The following is a 24,731-nucleotide window of genomic DNA, read 5'->3' as shown; positions in this document are numbered from 1 at the left end:
AACCGGGCCTGGGGAGGCGCTGGGGGTGGGGACGGGGTGTCGTCGTCGCGTGGCCCGAGGAGGCGGCGGCGGTCTGAGGGACGAGGGCGCGGTAGGCCCCGGGGAGGAGGTGGGGGCGCGGGGCATCCGCCCGCCTACCCGGGACCCGCCCCGGTGACAGGTCCGGCCTTTGAGTCTCCCCGTCCCTCTGTCCGCAGGGAGCCGCGAGGGGAGTAGGGCGCCCGCGCGCCCGCTCACGCCGCGCCTCGGGCCGCCTGGGCCGCCTCCGCGTCCATGACCGCGACCCCTCGGCGGGGGACACCCGCCCCGGCGCTCCGCAGCAGCCCGCCGTCCGCGCCCGCCGAGGTGAGCCCGGCGCGCGGGCCGTGCCCGCCGCCACGACCCCACCACATCCGCGGAAACCGCTGCCGGCTCTACCGGTCCCCCGCGCTACGGTAGCCTCCTCTTCTCTGCTGCTTTCATCATCCCCCGCTTCCCTGCCCTCTGGTCGGAGATCTCATTCTCTTCATCCCCGGTTCCTTGGCTTTTACCTCTTTTTGCCTTTTGCTCCCCTCCCCCTTCTCCTATCCTTCCTCTTTTTCGCTTTATAACTCCTACTTTCTTCCTCTCACCTTTTAAGCTTTTTTTTTCTGGGCCCCCTTTTTTTTTTTTTTTCTTAAAAAAAAGGGAAAACAAAAACCCTATTGCTGCAAATGAAAATTTTGAGGGTAACTCTTCGCTGGCACCAGAGACCTTTTAAAGGAATGCATCAGTTTGCAGGAATGGTGGTGGTGAGGGGACCGAGGTCCTCAGTATCTGGGAAATCTGATCGAGAGGACCCTGTTTCGGTTGTGTCACTCGTGTCTTCAGTTTGGAGATCCTGAGGGTGTATGAAGCGCGTGGATCTATTTTTCTGAGTCCACATAGACGACTGCAGTGAGACGCGGTGCGGGGACGGCTGCCGGTTACTGAATGGGAATTGTGTTATCATTTGCTAAATATATTGTGACATACCCAGTGCCTTGGTTAACAGCTCCCTTGACCTTGTGCGGCTCCTCCTCCCTCGCTCTCTGTCCCCCCTCTGGAATTTCCCCCGAGAGATCACCGAGGTACTACAACACCCAGAAGCTTCGACCCTCGCTTTGTATTTTGTGCTAGGGGCGATTTCCATGTTGGTGACTGTTTAGATGTGTTTAATCCATTTTCCTTTTTAAGTTAATTTTTCTTTTACCCCAGAAAGACAAGACGGACTCCAATGTGAGAATGGCTATGACTTTGGAAGAAGCTCCATGGCTGGGCTGGCTCTTGGTGAAAGCACTGATGAGGTTTGCCTTCATGGTCGCCAACAACCTGGTTGCTATTCCATCCTATATCTGCTATGTAATTATACTTCAGCCCCTTCGCGTGCTGGACAGTAAGCGGTTCTGGTATATCGAAGGAATCATGTATAAATGGCTTTTAGGAATGGTGGCTTCCTGGGGATGGTATGCTGGATATACAGGTAAGAGTGAGAACACTTTTGTTTAATGCATAAGACAAAATTTGTCAGGAGCCGTGATTAAATATACATTACACTTTGGGTTGAGGATGCTTTCATGTCTTCACTATTAAAAAAAATTAAAAGAAAACAGTTTTATTGGGTTTCTCTTCAGAATCTCAGAAAGACTGATGTTTACAGAAGTATAATATATATTGATAAATTTCTTAGATAATGTTTTTATTGTGGATTGAGATACATTTATTAAAACTGGTCTGCAAAAGCTCTGGTAGAGGAAAAGGAGAGCGTTGTATAGGACTCGAGAGCTTATAAAGTGAAAATGTAAGATATTTCATCTATTTCATGGAAGATGCCCGTAAACACTGGAAATTTAGAAAAATGATGCAGCCATATTTGTGCTAAGATAGTTTAATAAGTTTCTTCATTTGATGTGCTATTGCACTGTTAGCAATTTGAAAAGAAAGCAAAAATGGCTTTATTTTATGTATGTTTCTTTTGTTTGCTAGAATCTATATTTTATCTCATAAATCTGAGAGTATTAAATACAAAAAATTAAGTTAACTTTGTTAAGCTAATTGATCTTCTGAGTGTCTTTAAATAGATTGTGATTTCCACCTTTAAATTGCATTTTGGGAAGCAAGAGTAACACTATTCTGTAGTGGACTTTTATAGAACTAAATGACAAGTGGTGTTTATTTTCTGAGCTAGACCTTATATGCTTTGAGAACTTAGGCCCTTGCTGTGAAAATTATGAATCACTTATTGTATTTATTTGATTTTCCCCCCTAAGAATTAAGATAATTAAAAAAATCATGGAGGTTTTTAGCACTTGTCAGATGTGGAGGCTTTTGGCACAGAAATTTCTACCTGATAGGCAGACTCCTTAGAGATAATGCAGATGCTGTGGTCAGTAGAGGTGTAGTTCATAGCTTCGCAGAATGAGGAGGGGTACTGTCAGGGTCACGCAGTATGGCAGTTCTCCATTTGAAATTCTGTCTCCCTCTTTCCCGCCCAGGCTGCGTCTGCAGATTTTATCCACACACACAAAAGAAGGACTGACAGTATACAGCTTTTATGGAGTCTGACAGACTCTTGCTATGTCTGAGTGCTCTCAGTTGCGCCAGATGAAGCCTTTTCTCCTTTCAGGCAGTGCCATTTAATTGTCGTCTGTCTTGTTGAGATTCCAATGCTCTTTGGATATAGTAGGTGAGCTTCTGGCCCTTTTTTAGGACTAGGTGATAGCCAAAGCACTGGTAGAGAAAAAAATGAAGTTCCAGCCTATGGTGCTGAATTCTTACCTGAATTGCACTGCTGTCTTAGAATTGCTTGGCTTGGTATAGTTTGAGTATTCTCAAATATATGCTATATGGTACTAGTGGCTTTATTCTTGTACAGTATACTTAAGTTTGCTTGTTTTAAATTAGCTTATAGTATTTTCAGAAACCCGTTCTAGAAGTTCATTCTGCTTAACAATGAAATTACTGAAATGTTTGTGCTTGTGTATGGTATATTTAAGCATTAGCATGCTGGGAAGGTAAAATTAATTTGGTATTGACCTTGAGATTAGAAGGAGTGCAGTGGTGTTGCTTGATGTCAACATTAGTTATCCTGGGGCCATAGCATAACTGCAGTGTATTTTTAAGCATATTTTCTTGGGGTGTCTCTTCCTTGCTGACTATAAAACTGTAATTTCTTTTGCCACCTGCTTGGAATGTGGTCTTGGCATGATCTGCATATTTTAGTCTCTCTGAAGCATCTGCTTTTCTTTAGGCTACTGCATTTTGACAATTTGATCAGTTTGTCTCATTTAAATATAGAGTATTTTAATGTATATATTTTAAAAGGTTTTCCTAGATGTAGAATACTTGATTTCAGAGGGCTTGGTCATAGTCTGGTCATAACAGAAAATAGTCAAGAAGTCAAACAAATATAGGAGTGAATTTGGTTGAAAGCCTCAGCTGAGTTTAAAGAAGTACATCTAAGCAGAGGTTGATGAACAGGTATACCCATAAAATAATCTCAGTAGTTATATTAGCTTTTCTTTAGATTATATTTCACTTCTTCCCTTTACATCAATAGGAGGGTGGGCTTGTGAAGAATTTTTTTTTTCCCTATGCCCAAGTTTCACAGATGGAAAATTGAATATTGCCAAAGGAATTTTGCTCAGCAGATTAAGTATGTTCATGTTTTAGAATAAAAATTGCCAAAATTTGTTGAAAAACCACTTACGAGGGAATCTTAAATACTAATTAGGAAGCTAAAAATCGAATATGGGTATATTGGTATAATATGTATATATATTCAAAATTATGACATTCATTGTAATATGAGTGAATTATTCAGCTCTGCTGATGGGGACTTATGTTGATTATCCTACATGGCCCCATGTAGTAGCCACTAGGCACGTGTCACTATTTAATTAAAATGAAATAAAATTTAGCTCCTCAGTCACACCAACCACATTTCAAGTGCTCAGTACTAGGTGGCTAGTGGCTACTGTATGGACAATGCAGATACAGAACACTTCTGTCATCACAGCAAGTGCTATTGGACAAAGCTGATGTAGTAAGCATGGTTTTCTTTTCTTAGGAAAACTAAATTTTATCTTTATTAAAAAAAATCTTTCTTTAGTTCTAAACAGATTTCTTTTGTGAAAGACAGGAAGATTTATTAAAGTTTTATTAAACTGTCTCTTAACTTGAGACAAACATCACAAAAATGAGCCCTTTAAATTCACACATGCTTCTTGGATGGGGAATGGTGAGGCCGGTAATCCAATAACTTAAATGAACATTCTTGTACTTTAGTTTGCATTCTCAGAGCTGGGGAACTGGCTGTAGACATAGAAGATGAAAAAGGGATTTTCTGGTCTATTTCTGACTTTAAGTTACACATTTTAAAAAGTACTCTGAAGACATTGGGGTTTGTACACCCACAGCTTGCTACTAAAGTAGTAATGATTGTTGCTTTCACATTTTCTTATTTCTTTCTTTTTTTTTTTTTTTTGAGATGGAGTCTCAGTCCGTTGTCCAGGCTGGAGTGCAGTGGCGCAGTCTCTGCTCACTGCAACCTACGCCTCTGGGATTCAAGTGATTCTCCTGCCTCAGCCTCTCAAGTAGCTGTGACTACAGGCTCATGCCACCACACCCAGCTAATTTTTGTATTTTTAGTAGAGATGGGGGTTTCACTATGTTGGCCAGGCTGGTCTCGAACTCCTGACCTTGTGGTCCACCCACCTCGGCCTTTCAAAGGGTTGGGATTACAGGCATGAACCACTGCACCGAGTCTGTTTTTACATTTTCTTTAATGGGAAGTGCTGTACAGATATGTTGAGGAACCATTTTATATTGCCTTTGTCTTCACATTTCAAGGGGAAACCAAAAGAGAAAAGAGATACCAGCTTAACTAATCATCCACTTCTGCATGCTTTATTTGGATCTAGGGTAAATCAGTATCCCCCACCTCCACAGTTTAAGTGACGATTGGCAAATTTTAGAGAGAGGTTTCATATCAAACAAAATGTATTCTATTTATTTAAAACAGATTATTTTAATTTACTTATTTTAATAAAGTAATTGTTATCCAAACACATTTAATTAAAGTCTCGGCCAGGCACAGTGGCTTATGCTTGTAATCTCTTGGGAAGCTGAGGTGGGAGAATCACATAAGCTCAGGAGTTCGAGGTTACAGTGAGCTGTGATCATGCCACTGTACTCCAGTCTGGGTGACAGAGACCCTGTCTGTTAAAAAAAAAAGACTGTGCATGAATACTTTAAAAATATTTATTGTTAATAGAAACTCCAGAAATTTTATTTTTATATAGGATGAGAGTCACAGGTCAAAGTCTGACTGGAAGGGAGCTGGATGCCAGGGGACTTGCTGCCAAGCTGTTTTTGTATAGCAAATACTATTTTCCTTAAATTGGGCATGATTTGGGGAGGCTTTAGGGAGAGCTGATGGAGATGAGGTGTAGTTACCTCCTACTCTCCAACTGACAGCTGCCATGTCTTTCTGGGTTATTTGATTATTTGATAGCATTCTGCTTTTGGGGAAGGATACAAATTCATTGTGTGAAAGAAATTAATTTTTAGGAATTACTTCTGACTTTGAATTTCTACAGAAAGTTTCAAAAATGTATTTCAAGAGCAATATCTTTTAACCTTTGAGTGACAAAACCAATTTAGTATGTGAAGATGAACATTTTAAGAATGTGAAATAAAATAAAATTAAATAGAATATGTCAGAAATGCATGGGTTTATACTGAATGGTGCTGCACAGTTTATTTTTTACCATGAGTGCAGCCAACATTTGAAAGGCATTGTTCTAGTGGAAAGAGCACTGGGATTTTGGAAATTTCTGGGAGTCAGTGGTCTAGCTTTAACTTTAAATCTGTTCTCACTGGTAGGGTGAGATCCTTTCCTACTCTGTGCCCGCTGGATGGATCTTTATAACCCTAGGGCCTAATTTGTTATCTGATGCTCACAGAGTATTCAATAAGTGTCTAGTTCTTTAATGATCCTTTTTTATTTTTATTTTCTTGAGATAGTCTCACTCTATCGCCCAGCCTGGAGTGCTCCTTCAAAGGACTTTGAATTCTTCAGTAATTATAATACATTTAAAAGATGCAGTTTGTGGCCAGGCAAGGTGGCTCACACCTGTAATCCCAGCCACTCAGGAGGCTGAGGCAGAAGAATTGCTTGAGCCTGGGGGGCTGAGGTTGCAGTGAGCCAAGATTGTGCCACTGCACTCCAGCCTGATGACAGAGTGAGACTCTGTCTCAAAAGAAGAAAAAAAAAATGCAATTTGTATCTTCGTGGTGATGATATTAGCTAAGATTTATTGAAAAATAAACCAGGCGGTGACCAAAGTGCTTCAGTCACTTTATGCTCACAATAATTTTACCAGGGTAGTACTGTTATCCCTTCTCCTTTTGTTTTTGATGTTGAAAGAGGTTTCACAGTTACTTTCCCAGAAGCATTAATGGGATTGATGTTGCCACAAGTTTATTTTTGTATTTAAAGAGCTAATATTGACCTTTAGATAATGTTCCTAGATATATGGATATTAAAAGGGCACTTTACTACCCATATGTCCGTTTGCTTTTGAGGCATAAAATCTCTTTCTGAAGATACAACTCTTTAACATCTGAAAGCAATATCATAGCTATAGATTTCTTCAAGAGGTTAAAAACTTGGTGCTTCGGTGGAAATATAGTATAATGGAAATTTCATAAAATCCAACTTCCTTAAGGCTCTCTACTCATAATGGAGAGTAAGAACTCCACTGGAATTTTTGGTTTTGGGTGCTTGAAAGCAGATTGTCATCGGAGTGAGGAGTTACTGCATGATGTTAGGTTGGCAACTGATTTTTTTTTTTTTTTTTTTGAGAGACAAAGTCTCACTCTGTCGCCTAGGCTGGAGTGCAATGGCACGATCTCGGCTCACTGTGATCTCTGCCTCCTGGGTTCAAGCGATTCTCTTGTAGAATCCTCCCAAGTAGCTGGGATTACAGGCGTGCACCACCACACCCGGCTAATTTTTTGTGTTTTCAGTAGAGACGGGGTTTCACCATGTTGGCCAACCTGGTCTCAAACTCCTGATAAGTGATCCACCCACCTTGGCCTCCCAAAGTGCTGGGATTATAGGCATGAGCCACTGCGCCCAGCTGACAACTGATCTTGACATAAATCCAGGAGAAGAGTTTTCAGTGCAGTGTTTTGATTTTTATATGGAAAATATATCATGAAAGGAAAATTTTTTTTTTCTTCTCCATCCCTGTGGCAGTAATTAAAGGTAAATATTAGTAAATGCTTTAAACTCAGCAATCTGGTGGTACTACAGATTTGATATCTGGTCTTATTTCAAAGATAGTTTCTAATTGAATAATTTATTTTAGATACTTATTTTAAAATATATGTAATCATGCATGCACACGCCCCTGCATATTACAGAAGCTCAGGGGACAGTATTTGTAGTGTTTGTAGTAAAACTTCAGGTTCTGGAGTCAGAAAGAGCTGGGTAAAATAATTTTTGGTTTATTTTTGTTTATATTTGCCCTGCATATCTTTGCCAATCCTTTTGTTTTAAAGCTCAAACTTTTATAATTTACTTTGATTTAGATGTGTCTCTGGTACATAGCATGGAGTTAGGTTTTGCTTTATGAGTGAATTTGAAAATCTCTTCTGTTAATATGAGTTGAATTCATATTTATATTCATATGTCAAAAATTTGTTGTGGTTCTGCCATTGTATTTTATGTTTTCTGTTTTTATATACATAAATGTTAAGTCTTTCACTGTGTAGTATCTTTTCTTTGCTTTTCAGTTGTTCTGATTTTTAGGAAGATTTGTATTTCAGTCTTATTACTTTAATATTCTTAGTTCTCTATTGATAGTAACCATTCATTCTCTTCTATGACCAAAGGTCAAACTCTTTTTAATCCTTCTCTCTTCCCTTTTCTCTTCTCCTTCACCCAATCTTAGTAATATTTATTTAAAATAGCATATACATTTTTGCTATTATGTATGCTTATACTTCTACTACTTGAGCTTTGAGACTATGCACTGACTCTCAGCTGTTACATCAAGGTAATCAGTAAGCTTATTATACTTCTCCCTGCTTTCTCCCTTCTTTCAATTTATGTTATTTGAATTTATACAGTGTTATAGCCTATAATATTTATATTCTATTTACCTCATTTCCATTTGTTTTTGTCTTAATTCTTCAGTTAAATGTATATAATGTTGACCCAGGTACTTTTGCAGCGTCATTCTTTGGTTGACTGAAGTTTATCATCTAGCAGTGTCTCAATAAGGCTCATGGGAACAAGATGGGGATATTATTCTTACAGCATTTTCAGAATTTGCTTTTTGTTGCTTTATACTTTTTTTTTTTTTTGAGGCGGAGTCTCACTCTGTTGCCCAGGCTGGAGTGCAGTGGTGCGTTCTCAGCTCACTGCAGCCTTGGCCTCCTTGGTTCAAGCAGTTCTCCTGCCCCAGCCTCCCGAGTAGCTAAGATCACAGGTATGGACCACCATGCCCGGCTAATTTTTGTATTTTTGGTAAGATGGGGTTTTGCTATGTTGGCCAGGCTTGTCTTGAACCCCTGGCCTCAGGTGATCCTCCTGCCCCAGCCTCCCAAAGTGCTAGGATTATAGACATGAGCCACTGTGCCTGGCCTGTTGCTTTATCCTGAAGGATAACTTAGCAGGTTACAAAATCCTTCGCTCACACTTTCTTTTTTTGAGTATCTTGCAGGTATTATACAAATATCTTCTGGCATTAAATATTATATGAAGCCAGATTTAATTTTTTCCCGTTATTACTGACTTGGTCTTTTTGCCTGTCTGCCCAAAGGGATTCTTCCTTTATCTCTCATATCTAGTAACTTTATTAGGATATAGTGTATAGTGGTATTGACTGTTTAGCTCAATTTTTACTGGTACGTATGTGACTTTTTAATATTTAGATTCAAATGTATTTTAATTTCAGGAAAGTTTTCTTTAATCATATCTTTAAATATTTACTTTGTCTTGTTTTGGTTTTTGTTTTTGGAGACCTTAGTTATATATATGCTGAATCTCCCTTTGTATGTCTTTTATATCTGTTATTTTACCTTTAATCCTTTTTAATACTTTTTCACTTAAACATTTGTTTCTTTCCTGTCTCTTAACTGTGTTTTCTGCAGTATCTCTTTGTTCTATCAATTTCTTCTTCATTTCTGTGATGGCTTTTTTTATTCTTCCATTTTTTTTGTTTAATTCTGCCAATTCATGCTTCTCTATTCCTGTTATCTAGACATTTCTCCTTTGAGTTCTTGTATTCCTTATTTGTGGTCTTGCTCATAGTAATGATGGCTTCCCTATAGTTTTTGTCTTCTCCACTGTAATAGTTTTCTGGGTGATTGTACTTTGACAGTTGGTACATTATCTGTCATTTTTCTTATAGTATCTCACAGTCAGTACCATGCCAGTTACCTTTTTTCCTTGTGATTTACTCTGTTATTTGTAGGAGGTTTGGATGGGGCCAGGGTAGTTTTCCAGATTTCTGCCTCAGAGGTAGTCATTTTCACATATGACACCTGGGTGTGTTTCTCTTCTGCCTCTCAAACCAGAACAAGTCTAGAAGACCTTTTTCCATTAATTCTGGACTTCCCATTCCTTCCTTTGTAGCTGTGATTGGAGGGACATGGCTCCAGCATGCCAATGTAAACCACCCCCGCCAACTTTTTTTTTTTTTTTTTTTTTTTTTTTTTGAGTGGGGCTCGCTCTTTTGCCCAGGCTGGAATGCGGTGGCATGATCTTGGCTGACTGCAACCTCTGCCTCCCGGGTTCAAGCGATTCTCCTGCATCAGCCTCCCAGGTAGCTGAGAATACAGGCATCTGCCACCATGCCTGGCTGATTTTTGTATTTTTAGAAGAGTCGGGGTTTCACCATATTGGCCAGGCTGGTCTCCATGAACTCCTGACCTTAGGCGATCTGCCTGCCTCCGCCTCCCAAAGTGCTGGGATTATAGGTATGAGCCACCGTGCCTGGTAACCCTTTTTTTTTTTAAAGAAGTGTATTGTTGCTGTTGCTGTCTGAGATCTGCCACTGTCAGGCCGTCCTTATCACATGCCATTCTGTCTGTCCCTATAGCTGCTCTCCACCCCAGCATAGATTGCCCTGCTCTCACTTTGGTGGTTTTATTTTTTAGATTTTTTTTTTTTTTTTTTTTTTTGGAGACAGGGTCTTGGGGTCTTTTTCTGTCACCCAGGCCAGAATACCATGGTGCATTCCAACTCACTGTAGCTGGAAACTTCTGGGCTCAAGTGATCCTTCTTATCTCAGTACAAGTAGCTGATCTGCCTTGAGAATTTTAAAGATCACTAGTGCCACCCAAAGTTTGACTAGCAGCTAGAACTACAGGCATGTGCCACTATGCCTGGGTAATTATTTTTATTTATTTATTTTTTTTAGAGATGGGATCTTGCTAAGTTGCCCAGGTTGGTCTCAAACTCCTGGCCTCAGGCAGTCCATCCACCTGGCCTCCCAAAGTGCTGTGATTACAAGCATGAGTCATCGCACCTGGCCTGGGATTTTTAAAAATATTTTTGTTTTCCTCCTTGGTTTTCTGAAAAAGGAGTTTTGTGCAGTTTTTTCTCCTTGTTGCTATTTGTATTTTCCCAGAAGATTCATGCCTATAACATTATTATGTCCATACCAAAAGGTACAACACAAGATTTTTGTTTAACAATGTAATTATAGTTCAAATAGCACGGTCACCATCCTATTGTACATTGGTTGATTATTATAAAATGGAGAGCAATTTTACCATCTAATTAATTTTCTTTGAGGTCTGTTCAAAAGCTTAAAGTAGCCTCCAAAATGTATTTCTTTTGTATCCCAGTGGTTTCCAAAATGTTTTGATTCTTAGATTGCTTACCAGTGGTATATAGTTAAGACATCTACTCTATTTTCCATTTGGCTACAGTAAGAAACTCATCAGAATGAATGGAAAGAGTGAGTTACCTTTGGTACTTTAGTAAGGAATATGAAATAAGTGTGACATTAATACAATAAAGCTCTAGGGTCTGGTCTGCCTTGAGAACTTTAAAGATCACTAGTGCCACCCAAAGTTTGGCAAATATTGTTACCAAAGAGTTTACCATTCCTAATCTAAAATTAGGCTTTACTTTATAGGCTTTGTTTTAGGAGTTAATTTTCAGAGTTTGTAAATTAGTGGCTATATTCAGAAGCTGATGTATTTTATTTGTCTTTAGCACTATTTAAACTTGAAATTAGTTGTCAACATTTCAAATTAGGGAGATTTCACAAAACATGAAAACAAATTCCACATTTCCAGCTACTCTTGAGAAACTAGAGATCTGGTCATGCCGATCCCTCATTCCTGCCTAGTAATGATTTGCTGGAGCTGCATGATGACCACCCCTTTACTGTCCAGTTTATCCAAGAAGCTGTTTCTTCTTGTCTTATTTTGGGCCTACTTCACTAATTAAGAATACTTGCTTGGATCCCAGAGACTTGAGTGATGTTCATATTAAAACATTTAAATTATAATTACTAGGCTATTTCTGTTAAGCATAGTTTTGCATTTATATGCCCTAGTAGTGCCTAAGATTAGTGAACTCTACCATTAAAAACTGAAAGTTGGCCAGGTACAGTGGCTCATGCCTGCAATCCCAGCACTTTGGGAGGCTGAGGCTGGTGGATCACTTGTGGTCAGGAGTTTGAGAACAGCCTAGCCAACATGGTGAAACCCCATCTCTACTAAAAATATAAAAATTAGCCTGACGTGGTGGCGTACACCTGTAGTCCCAGCTGCTTGGGAGGCTGAGGCAGGAGAATTGCTTGAACCTGGGAGGCAGAAGTTGCAGTGAGCTGAGATTGCGCCACTGCACTCCAGCCTGTCTCAAAACAAACAAACACACAAAAAACTGAAAGTTTGGTAGTAACCTCAACTACTGAGTTCATGAAGCAGAGGGATGTAATAGGAAAATGAAGTGCCATTACCAAAAGCTGTGATCACAAGGTTTTCATGTATCCTATTACTGACATGGTAAAATGTTGCCCGCTGTTTATATACTTGTTAGTAGAATGTCTTATTTCTTCGTAAGAATATAGTTATCTAAAATCTAGATTACTAAAAAAAATTTTTTTCTGTTTTTTGAGATGGAGCCTCACTCTGTCTTCCAGGCTGGAGTGTAGTAGCATGATCTCAGATCACTGCAACCTCGCCCTCCTGGGTTCAAGCGGTTCTCCTGTCTCAGCCTCCCAAGTAGCTGGGACTACAGGTGCCCACCACCACACCCAGCTAATTTTTGTATTTGTAGTAGAGACGGGGTTTCGCCATGTTGGCCAGGCTGGTCTCGAACTCCTGACCTCAGGTGAGGAGTTCAAAAATTAGCCTGGTGTGGTGGCATACGCCTGTAATCCTGGCTACTCAGGAAGCTGAGGCAGGAGAATCCCTTGAACCCAGGAGGTGGAGGTTGCAGTGAGCTGAGATCACGCCACTGCACTCCAGCCTTGACGACAGAGTGAGACTCTGTCTCAGGGAAAAAAAAAAAAAAGATTTGATCAAATTTTACTAGGAAGAAACTTTCCCCAAACTTATTTTCTTCATTAAACATTAAGAAAACATATGAGGCTGGGTACAGTGGCTCACACCTATAATCCCAATACTTTGCGAGGCCAAATCAGAAGGATGGCTTGCGGCCAGGAGTTCCAGACCAGCCTGAGCAAAATAGCAAGATCCCATCTCTACAAAAAATTTAAAAATTAGGTGGGCATAGTGGTACATCCCTATAGTCTTAGCTACTTGGGAGGCTAAGGCAGAAGGATTGCCTGAGCCCAGGAGTTTAAGGTTGCAGCGAGCTGTGGTCACGCCACTGCACTCCAGCCTGGAGGACAGAGTGATGTCATATCTCTAAAAAACAAGATAGAAAAGAAGCCATTTGAATCATATATCTAATGTACATTTTGCATGTGCTTTTAATTAGAAATTTGTATTATTTGACACTAAAGGAAAAAAATTATAAATTTAAATACATCAAGATGTTTCTGAATCATCAAGACAAAACTATGTTCAGTATAGCTTTAGTGTTAAGTGCATATATATATATATATATGTGTTTTTTTAATTGTGATATAATTCACCTACCCTAAATTAATCATTTTGAAATATATAATTCAGTGGCTTTGTGTATATCCATACAAGTATGCATCCATCACCACTATCTAATGCCACGACATTTCATCACCCTCAAAAGAAACCTCAAATGCATTAGTTGTCACTCCACATTCTATCCTGCCTTTAGTTCTTGGCCACCACTAATCTATGTTCTGTCTCTATGCTTTTGCCTATTCTGGACATTTCATATAAAGAGAATTATATACAATATATGTCTTTTGTGTCTGGCTTTTTAAACTTAGCATGATTATTATTATTATTATTTTGTTTGTTTGTTTGTTTGAGATGGAGTCTTGCTCTGTCACCCAGGCTGGAGTGCAATGACACGATCTTGGCTCACTACAACCTCCGCCTCCTGGGTTCAAGCCATCCTCGTGCTTCAGCCTCCCTAGTAGCTGGGACTATAGGCACCCACCACTATGCCTGGCTAATTTTTTGTATTTTTAGTAGAGACGGGGTTTCACCGTGTTAGCCTGGATGGTCTTAATCTCCTGACCTCGTGATCCACCTGCCTTGGACTCCCAGAGTGCTGGGATTACAGATGTGAGCTGCTGTGGCCGGCCCAGCGTTATGTTTTTAACATTCATCTATGTTATATCATGTATCAGCACTTTATTCCTTTGTGTGGCTGAGTAATATTCCATTGTGTGGATAGACCCACATTTTATTTATATATTCATCAGTTGAACATTTGGGTTGTTTCCACTTTTTGGTTACTATGAATAATGTGGTTATGAGCATTATGTAGAAGTTTTTGTGTGAATATATGTTTTTAGTTTTCTTGGACTAGGAGTTAAATTGCTGGGTCACATGAAAATTCTGTGTTTAACTTTTGAGGAACTGCTAGACTGTTTTCCATAGCAGCTACACTATCGTACATTCCCACCAGCAATGTAGGAGAGTTGTGATTTCTTGACATCCTCACTAATACTTATTATTATTATTTTTTTAATACTAGCCATCCTAAGTGGGTGTAAAGTGGTAGTTCATTGTGGTTTAGATTTGCATTTCTTTAATGACTGTAATAGTCTTTTTGGAGACAGAGTGTTGCTCTGTTACCCAGGCTGGAGTGCAGTGGCACGATCTCAGCTCACTGCAGTCTCTGTGTCCCAGGTTCAAGCAATTCTCCTGTCTCAACCTCCTGAGTAGCTGGGATTACAGGCACATGCCACCACGTCCAGCTAATTTTTGTACTTTTAGCAGAGACTGGGTCTCACCATGTTGTTCAGGCTGGTCTCAAACTCCCGACCTCCTGATCCGCCCACCTCAGCCTCTCAAAGTGCTGGGATTACAGGCGTGAACCACGGAGCCTGGCCGGACTATAATAATTGTTTCATGTGTTTGTTGGCTATTTGTATAACTTCACTGGAAAAATGTCTATCAAGTCCTTTGCACATTTTTAAATTGGATTTTTTTAAATTGTTGAATTATAAGAATTCTTTCTGTATTCTGTATGCTAGACCCTATTTATTTATTTATTTTTTGAGACGGAGTCTCACTCTGTTGCCCAGGCTGGAGTGCAGTGGCGCGATCTTGGCTCACTGCAACTGCCGCCTTCTGGGTTCAAGCAATTCTCCTGCCTCAGCCTCCTGAGTAGCCGGGATTACGGGCATGTGCTACCACATCCAGATGATTTTTTATTTTTAGTAGAGATGGGGTTTCGCCATGTTGGCCAGGTTGGCCTTGAACTCCTGACCTCAGGTGATTGACCTACCTCGGCCTCCCTAAGTGCTGGGATTACAGGTATGAGCCACTGCTGGCCCCTATTTATATTTTCATTGGTTACTTATGCTTTTAGTGTCCTCTCTAAGAAACCATTGCTTAATCCAAGGTAACAAAGATTTATATCTATGCTTTCTGTTGAGAGTTTAGTGGTTTTTTTTTTTTTTATTGTTTTTTGTTTTTGTTTTTTTCTTTTGAGACAGAGTCTCGCTCTGTTGCCCAGGCTGAAGTGATTCTCTTGCCTCAGCCTCCCAAGTAGCTGGGATTATAGGCGCCCACCAGCACCACACCTGGCTAATTTTTGTATTTTTAGTAGAGACAAGGTTTCACTATGTTGGCCAGGCTGATCTTGAACTCCTGGTCTCAAGTAATCCACCCACCATGGCCTCCCAAAGTTCTGGGATTACAGGCATGTGCCACATCACTCAGTCGAGTTTGGCTTTTAGATTTAAATCTTTGATCCATTTTGAGATAAATTTTCATGTAGTATGAGCTAAGGGTTCAAACTTCATTCTTTTACATGTGCATATCCAGTTGTCCTAGAATCATTTGTTGAAAATGATTTTCCACATGGAGTAATCTTGGTACCCTTGTTACAGATCAATTTACCATAGAGTTATGGCTTCACTTCTTGACTCAATTCTGTTCCATTGCTCTGTATGTCTATCCTTGTACCGGTACCACACTATCTTAATTAGTTAGTGTAGCTTTGTAGTAAGTTTTGAGTGTTAAATAATTTTGTTCTATTTTAATTTTTTAAAAAATTCATGATTCTGGCTGGGCACAGTGGCTCAAACCTGTAATCCCAGCACTTTGGGAAGCTGAGGCTAGGAGTTTGAGACCAGTGTAGGCAAATAGTAAGTCCTTGTCTCTACAAAAATTTAAAAATTGGCCAGGTGTGGTAGCCTGCACCAGTAGTCCTAGCTACTTGGGAAGCTGAGGTAGAAGGATTGCTTGAACCCAGGAGTTCGAGGTCATAGTGAACTGTGATTGTACCAGTGCACACTCTAGCCTGGGTAGGAGAATGAGACCCTGTCTCTAAAAAAAAAAAAACCCGATCCTTTTTATTATGTATTATGACTTTAATAATGAGGCTAGTTCACAACACAGAAATACTAATTTAAAACCGTTTTGGATTTAAAAGTGTTTACTGAGTTAGAACAATGTTTTTCAAGAATTAATATACTGTATGTAATTTGGGTTAAATGATCTTTATCTCCATGTTGAGGAAAATGTTTACTAAATATGTATTTCATTATTAGGAATAACAATAGTTCCTGTTTACTCTCTTAAAAAAGCTGGATTTCCATTGTAGAACTGTGTTTATTGTGAGATTGATCAATCAAATTTTTATTGACTGCCTACTACCAGTTAGCCAAGTTATTGATTTATAAATACTGGGCTAGAGTATTCCTACCAAAAGAACTTTGGGCATAGTTTTTATTCTAGTTGGTTTTGATGGATTTTTTTTTTTTTTTTTTTTTTAGATGGAGTTTCACTCTTTTTGCCCAGGCTAGCGTGCAATGGTGTGATCTTGGCTCACTGCAACTGCTGCCTCCTGGGTTCAAGTGATTCTCGTGCCTCAGCTTCCCAAGTAGCTGGGATTACAAGCATGTGCCATCATGCCTGGCTAATTTTGTATTTTTAGTAGAAAGGGGGTTTCACCATGTTGATCAGGCTGGTCTCAAACTCCTGACCTTAGTTGCTCTGCCCACTTCTGCCACCCAAAGTGCTAGGATTACAGGCAGGAGCCACTGTGCCCAGTGTTGGATGATTTTAAGAATAATTGAGTTTGTTATGAACTGTATATTCAAAATGCATTTGTGACAAGTTTTCTGAAAAGCAGAGATCAATATTTACATTTCCCCCTAATATGGTGTCACATTTGTTAAAGTTAACAGGTTCTTGAAGAGAATAAAATTAATTGGAGGCTAAATTTATTTTGTGAAATAAAGTATAGGTAACATAGATAAGGAACAACGGTGTCATTTAGAATAATTGATGCAGGCTGTTTTATATGGTTGGGATAGAATTTGTTTTTGTATATGAGAGACTGAATTGGGCCGCCAATTATTTAAAGCATAAATAATCATTTTAAGCTGCATTAAGCCTCAGATACCTGTATATAGATGTATTTTCAACAAATAATAGATACTGCAAAATGGGTATGATGTTAGAGATAGCGTGATGTATTGGGAAAAAACACTGACTTTTGAGTTAATATGAGGTTGGATCCTGTTTCTCCCACTTGCTAGTTATATGTTTGAACTAACTGCTTAATTTCTCTGAGCTTCAGTTTCATCATCAGTAAAAATGGAAATTATGAAGCTTGAAGGTAAAGTGAAGCATGGTATTTCGCACTCTATAAATGATTATTTCATCATTACTGTTATGATCATTATTATATTATTGCCTAGGAAAAGAATTATGTTAACCTTTTGGGAAAAGACATATGTAAATGAATAAAAGCTAACTTATGAGGTAGTTTTATAACTATATCTGAGGCTACTCAGGCTTAGCTAATAATGTAGCTCAATAGAGTTCTTGCTTTAATAAATCAATTAAAATAATTTAGGTCATAGTCCAAATAAAATATTAACTAATTAGATTTTATGTTTGTAAATTTTGCAATGCTTCAAAGCAATTTATTAATTCAGTCACCTATTTTAATGCAAAAATTTGAGTGCCTTCTCTGTGTCAGATACTGTGTTGGTGGCTGGGAGTATAGTGGCAAACAAAACAACATAGTTCCTGTTGTTCTTTTTTTTTTTTTGAGACAGAATTTCGCTCTTGTGGCCCAGGCTGAAGTGCAATGGCAGGTTCTCGGCCCACTGCAACCTCGGCCTCCTGGGTTCAAGTGATTCTCCTGCCTCAGCCTCCTGAGTAGCTGGGATTACAGGCATGCACCACCACACCCGGATAATTTTGTATTTTTAGTAGAGACGGGTTTCTCCATGTTGGTCAGGCTGGTCTCTAACTCCTGACCTCAGGTAATCCACCCACCTTGGCCTCCCAAAGTTCTGGGATTACAAGTGTGAACCACTGTGCTTGGCCTACTTCCTGTTCTTAAGGAGTTTACATGTTAGTGTGGGAGACATAAAACAGAAATCACATCGTAACCATGGAATCAAATCTTTGAAAAGGGCTATGAAAGGATGAGACAGAGGACTTGATCTTGAGACTAGTGGTGTCAGGGTGGGATGGCCCCCTTGAGAAAGGGACACTGAAACTGAGACCTGAGGAATCAGTAGGAGTTGGGCAGGTGAAGCTAGGAGGAGGGACAGCATGCACAAAAGCAGACAAGGGTTTGTCATGTTTGAGGAACAAAGGGAAGGCCAGTGGCTACAGCAGGGAGGGAGTGAGGGGGAGAGGAGCTGGGTGGCTGAGGGAAGCTGGTAAGGCCAAATCTTTTAATGCCTTGTAGTGCATATTAAGGATTTTGAAATTTGTTTTAAGAGGAAACCATTGAAGGTTTTAATTAAAGGAATGATGAAATCAGATTCTTACTTGTAATTCTATTCTGCATGCTTTGTAGAAGTGGACTCAAGATAAGCAAGTGTGTGTGGCGGGTCAACCATGTGAAATAGTCTCACCTTATCAGGTGAGGGTGATAGTTGATTGGTCAACTGATGATGGCAATGGAGATGGAAAGTGAACTAATTGGAGAGTTTTATAGCAGGGAAAATTGTCAGGACTTGCTGAGAGATTAGACTTGGAGGATGAGGTAGAGGGAGAGGTGACAGGGATGCCCCTAAGGTTTATGGTGTGAGCTGCTGGGTGGATGGGGAAGCTCAGAGAGGAGGCAACATTGAGAGGAAAGATTTTAAAAATTTAAAAATTTAGCATAGGGTAGATGAAAAACATCCAAGTGGAGCTATGAAATAGACATGGATGTGCAGTCTAGAACTGGTAAGGGAAACTTGAGCTAGAAAGAGAAATTGGGAAATTATCCATTGTATTTAAAACTGCAATCACCTAGTGATATCTGAGTATGAAATGATGAGAGGCCAGGGATTCACTTGGGAGGGAATGCCACCATTTGGAGGTTAAGAGAGTAAGATAGTGCAGACTTAGGAGGAGCAACTAGAGAAGTAGAGGGAATGCCAGCCTTAAGAGTGTGGGGTCACAGAAGTCGACAGTGTTTCAAGGCAGGTGCCTGCTGAATGCAGCTGAGCATTTATTTACATTTTCCAAGATGAGAGCTGACATATCTTTTATTGTATATAGCAAGACCAGCTTTGTTGAGGTGGTAGAAGTGGAACTAGATTGGAGTAGGTTGGAGATGAATGATGAATGGGAGGGGACAAAATGGAAATAAGAACGTATGACTTTCCAGAAGTTGGGCTGTGAAGGAATAGAGGGTGATCATTGGAGGGAGTGATATAGGTTCAAGGGAAGACTTTTTACATTTTTTTATTTTTTAATGTGGAAAAGTAGATCCTGACCCACTTAGGGTTGTACCTCATGAAATCAGGTTCATTTACTTACACATCTAGTGTATTAGGAAACTGTTCTTGGTGAGGATTGAATGAAAGAATGCATATCAGCACTCCATACATGGAAAACACTTAAATGTTGGCTCTGTTGGCAGAATCAGGCTGAGAGGTCCAGAGCCCCCATGGATCTGGTCCTGTTCCAAGCTCTTTATTTAGTAAGGCTGCTCTCCTGCCTGCTCTCCTGCAGCCCCTCTGCATTTTCTCAGTTTCATTCTTCCTCTCCCAAAAATCTGTTCTTTCGTTTCTCTGAAAATTTCTACCTGCCTATCTAACCCCGTGACACCCTTCCACGGTGGTCCAGTTTCCACTCTTTTCCTCCTTCTGAACCTCTTTGGCATCAGCTCTGTAATTGTGGTTCCTAACTATTGGGCTGAGATTTCCTGCAGTGCTTCAGAGTTATCTCAGGGGGTCAGGAATCCATAGGCATATTAAGTACCATCTGTGGATGAATAAATAATGTGTTTTGTAAATATGTGCTAATGTTTTTCAAATATATGTGACTGCTATTTTGATTAATAAAACCTTTAAAAGCATTTAACTTTGTTGTTACTTTTGTCATGGGTATTTTCACTCAATTCTAAAAGAACTGATCTATTAAGGCTGGCCACATTTTTTGACCTTAAAAAAGAATGTTCATGCTTGACAAGGTTAGGAATCATTGCTCTACAACATTCAGAATTCTGCTTCATGTTCTTGACTATTATCTTTTCTTTTCCTGTCTCTTTAACAGATTTGTAAATTGCTTAAGGGCAGGGGTTGTGGTTCTTCGTTCTTCCTTGTACCTTACTGTAGAGGTTGGCAAGCTACATCCCTTGGGCAAAATCCAGCTCACTGCCTGTTTCATAACTCCCTTCCAGCTAAGAAGCTTTTACAGATGAACATTTGCAATCAACCTGATGCTAAGAGAATACTAAATTTGAACTCCAATTAAGCAAAATGTTCTCTCCCAAGAAATAATTCCATTCTTATCATTAGTAGACCTGTATTACATAAATTGCATTATTATTACTTTTTTATTTTGAATTTTGTCAATAAAATTCTCATAGAAATTTGTTAGAAAACAAATTTGTTATATAAGCACATGCATAATATCCTCATTTGCCTCTTGGCCTGTGTATCTGAAAATTTTGCTGTCTGATCCTTTATAGAAAGTTTGAGGACCCCTGCTTTATAGTCATAGTTCCTAACCTTGTCTATATATGCGAATTATTTGAGAAGCTTTACGTAAGAAAGTGTATATATTTATAAGCATAAATATATGTATTCCTCTACCTGGAGATTCTGAATCAGTACATCAGGGGTGGAGCCTGGGAACTTATATTTTTAACAAATTATTGAATTTTTTGAGAATCACTTCCTTTTAATGCATTCACAGAGTTGAACCCCAAGAGATAATGAAATGAATATTAAGTTATATGTCAGAGGATGAATTCTTACTTTAGCATTTAGTAGCTATGAGACCTTATCCGAGTAACTACTTGTTTTGCTGGTTTAAAAATTTTTTAGTCCTTTTATTTATAGACAGCTTTGTTTACTTTCTTCAGTGGTACTTCTTTTACCTTTGGAGGTTTATTAGAACCTCTTTCAGTATCTGATGAAAGTAAATAACCCCTCCCTCTAGAAGGGTGCACCTGTGTTAGTTTCCTGTGGCTACCAAAACAAATTACTACAGAAGTGCTTAAAGCAACATACGTTTGTTCTGTCACTGTTCTGGAGGCCCGACATTCAAATCAAGGTGTCAGCAGGGCCGAGATCGTTCCAGAGGCTCTAGGGAAGATCCTTCACCTCTTCCAGGTGAAGATCTGAGCTGTGTTCCTGGGCTTGTGGCTGCATCACTCACCCTCAGCCTCCAGGGTCACGTTGCTGCCCCTTCTTCTCCATGTATGTCTTATACAAGGACTCTTGTCATTGGATTTAAGGTCCATCTGGATAATCCAGGATAAGCACTTCCTCTAAAGATTCTTAATCACACTTTTTATCATATAAAGTAACATTCACAGGTTCCAGGGATTTGACATAGATTCTTTGGGGTTGTGAGGGGCAGGGGTGCATTTTTCAGCTTTCCATAGAACCTTTGCACGTGGTCACAATTTTATAGTTCAAGGAGTCACAACTCTGAAGTCCATTTACGGATCCTATGGACTTTAGGTTTGGGCTCCTTGCTCAGTGAGAACCTTATACCTGTAATGTGTTCTAGTTAATCTTTTTATTCTTTCCTGTCTCTGTGTCATATTCTTACATTCATCATCCTATTAATATCATTCTTGAAACCTTAGAGTTTTCCATGTGTAGTTTGCTGTTTGGGTTAATTTCTCTGATTCTCTTAAGAACTGTTTATCCTTCGATAAGACTTCTTGTTAAAAAGAAAGCTCGCCCAAGCCTTTTTACTTCATTCTGCAGTAGGGAGACTAACTTCTGTGCCAACACAGATAACCAGTACTGCTTCTAGTGGGAAGAAACACCTTGATTGAGTATCTGCTGTGCCAGGCCTTTTAACAAGTACTTGCACGTGACTTCTTATTTAATGTTGAAAACAATCCTGTCGAGGGAAGGTAGTATCAGTGACCAAATGAAGGCCTGTGGTAACGTGCACGATGTGAGTGATAGAGCTGGCAAGAGCTGAGCTGATCTTTGAAGATCTCCTCTAAAGCCTGAAAACACAGCACACTTCACTTTTAGTTAAATGATTAGTAATCTCATTAGACAGAGGCTACCTATGTTTTGGTTTCACTGGATTCTAGTCAGATTTACAGTGCTTACTTACAGTATTACCTTGCACAAGTATCTTCTCTGATCCTTAGCTTTAAATAAGTTTAATACCTAGCTGGTATATCTTTCAGGGTTTTGTAGAAATTGTGAAAATATAGATTGAAAGCCCTTTCAAATAGGAAAATTTTGCTAACATGTAGTATAAATGCAATTAATTGGTTCTCTTTCAGTATATTCTTAATACTTTATTCTTTTCCTTTTCTAGATTTCAAGATTTGGAAATGTGGCCAAGCCTCAAGCCAGAGGATATATTAACCCCAACTATGAATTTCTTTGCTTAAAACTTTGATATTTGGCTGGTGTGAATGCTTACATTCTACTTTCTGCTCTTTTATTTTAAGGGGAATCCCCAACTTTGTGTAGCCCAGTTTCACTTAGGATATCTACATTTGCAGTAACCTTCTGAGCAGTTCTCTTTCCTAGGTCAGTTTTTAACTCCTCTCATTACCTCTTTGCCATGGGTTTACCTGGTAGCTTGGAACTGTGCTCTGGACACTTCCTCTTTTTTCTTGTCTCCCTCCCCTAATTTATTCACGCCTTATTTATCTATAGATAGACTCTTCTGCAGGGTTAATATCCCACCTTGCTTGCTTCATCTCACTAATACTATCTCCTTTTATCTTTACTCATATCTTCCAGGATATAAAGATACTCTCATCTTTTTTGTTCTTTAGGCAAGTCTCACTCTGTCACCCAGGCTGGAGTACAGTGGTGGGATCTCGGCTCACTGCAACCACCGCCTCCCAGGTTCAAGTGATTCTCGTGCCTCAGCCTCCTGAGCAGCTGGGACTACAGGTGTGCACAACCACCATGCCTGGCTAATTTTTGTATTTTTTTGTAGTTACAGGGTTTCAACATGTTGGCCAGGCTTGTCTCAAACTCCTGGCTTCAAATGATTCACCCACCTTGGCCTCCCAAAGTATTGGATTACAGGCATGAGCCACCATGCCCAGCCAAGATCCTCCTATCTTTCAAAAAAATCCCCATTTAGCAAACTGGCCTCTCTCATTCCCAACAGCTCATCATTCCTTCCTTCTGACCCACATGTTATCAGTTCCTTTTACCTACTGGCTTTCTGTTGTTTATAACATGATGTTAAGGATTCTGATGCTGTAATAACCTGGCCCAAGCCTGCTTTATCTTTTGGGTGCTCCCTCCCTTTATTCTTTCTGCTGCAGTGTAGAATGTCCCTCCTATCAAGACCCAGTTCTTTTGTTTGAATTTCATTTCTCCCTGCTTGCTCAGACACCTTCCTTCATTGTTAATGTCCTCTTTCTTTAACTTTCATAAAAACTCTTGATTTCCAATTACTTTTAAAGAATTGGAGGATATGGTAGCCTGGGTCCATGTTTCTAAATATTAGCAAGAGACTAGAACTAAATAGTGGCTCCCCAATTTGGGTGGTGAATGTTGTCTTTATTTAAACACAGTCCCACTGTTCCCTGTTGTCATACAGGAAGTCTACTTCCCTCTGATTCAGTCACCTGTGTGGTGATAAAACAGGAATTTTGTATTCCCTGGCCTAAAGTCTAGTATCTGACTTTTAAAAGTAATCCTATAATCTGAATTTGTATTTAAAGATATAATCTTATTTCCTCTTATTCTCAGTACCAGCTATCTCCCCAAGAAGGTTTCTACCTGGGTATGTTCCCTCCGTCTTTGGTATCTCTTCCTTTCATATTTCAGCTGACAATGACTTTTTTTCCTAGATTCTGTGGTACATATTTTCATGTGTATTGTGTTATTTCACAGTTTGTTTTTTATTCCCAATAAGTGAGCAAACTTCTTTAAGACAGGGATTGTATTACCTCAGTTTAAAAGTTGACTTAAGTTTTATATGGAAGAAAACATATGTTAAAAAAACAAAAGGCACACAGCTAAGTGAGATGCTGGCCTGATGATGGGCATGAGAGCTGAAAATGACAGGGAACAGCATATTCAAGATTCCAGTCTCATGTGTACTCCAGGATCTACATCTGTTGACTAGAAATGCAGGCAAATTGCATATACTATTTAAAATGTTTATCTGTTTTTATCTTTTCTTTTTTTTTTGCCTCCCTCTATCTTCCCTCATGGTCTACTTTCTCTTGAATTATATTAGTTAATCGCTTCTTGATAGAATTCTAGTATACTTTTATATCTTCTGCAGTGGTGGAAACCTGTGTCTCTGAAGAAAATAAAACTAGTTGAATTAATGAATACATCAATAAGTGCTTTGAGGGATAGTGAACAGGAGGTGGTATAAATTAATTATATTTACCATCTGTGTTTTTCTTTGCAACTAATTCAGTCAGGCAGGGAGGAACCATAGAGTTATGTTTCTTCTACTTGATTTAAAATCTCAGAATTCCTTTCTGGCTCTAAATTTCTTTAAGATCAAAACCTTTATATAATAGTTCAATTCTAAAGCTTTTTAGAGCTCTGTGAGCAAAGCAGAGAGGTATCCATGTTGTACACTTATTCCTGGCAATTTGGTGTAATCCTTTACCCTTAGGAAAGGTTAGAATATCCTTTTTTCCATTTACTCATTTTAGGAATTGTATTAGTACATACCCAAGACTGGGTAATCTATAAAGGAAA

The 24,731-nt window shown here is 39.4% G+C and overlaps 1 protein-coding gene across 4 annotated transcripts in view; it reads left to right on the top strand.

Annotated features, from left to right (window-relative positions):
* Positions 1–24,731, top strand: part of LPGAT1 (lysophosphatidylglycerol acyltransferase 1) — an 88,023-nt gene that overhangs the window by 243 nt on the left and 63,049 nt on the right. The window contains exons 2-3 of one of the 4 annotated variants that reach the window (XM_032289162.1): positions 198–345; positions 1,216–1,480. In XM_032289162.1, the coding sequence (XP_032145053.1) occupies positions 274–345; positions 1,216–1,480 (337 nt within the window). In that variant the 5' untranslated portion in view covers positions 198–273. Of the gene's footprint in view, positions 1–197; positions 1,089–1,215; positions 1,481–24,731 lie in introns of those variants that run through there. The other 3 variants (XM_032289165.1, XM_032289166.1, XM_032289164.1) reach the window with 3 other exon arrangements.

This window comes from Sapajus apella, unplaced genomic scaffold (genome assembly GCF_009761245.1).
Source record: "Sapajus apella isolate SASKATOON/1434 unplaced genomic scaffold, GSC_monkey_1.0 scaffold22, whole genome shotgun sequence".
NCBI lineage: Eukaryota > Metazoa > Chordata > Mammalia > Primates > Cebidae > Sapajus > Sapajus apella.
The sequence above is the reverse complement of the archived record's forward strand: the minus strand, read 5'-3'. Positions and strand labels throughout refer to the sequence as shown.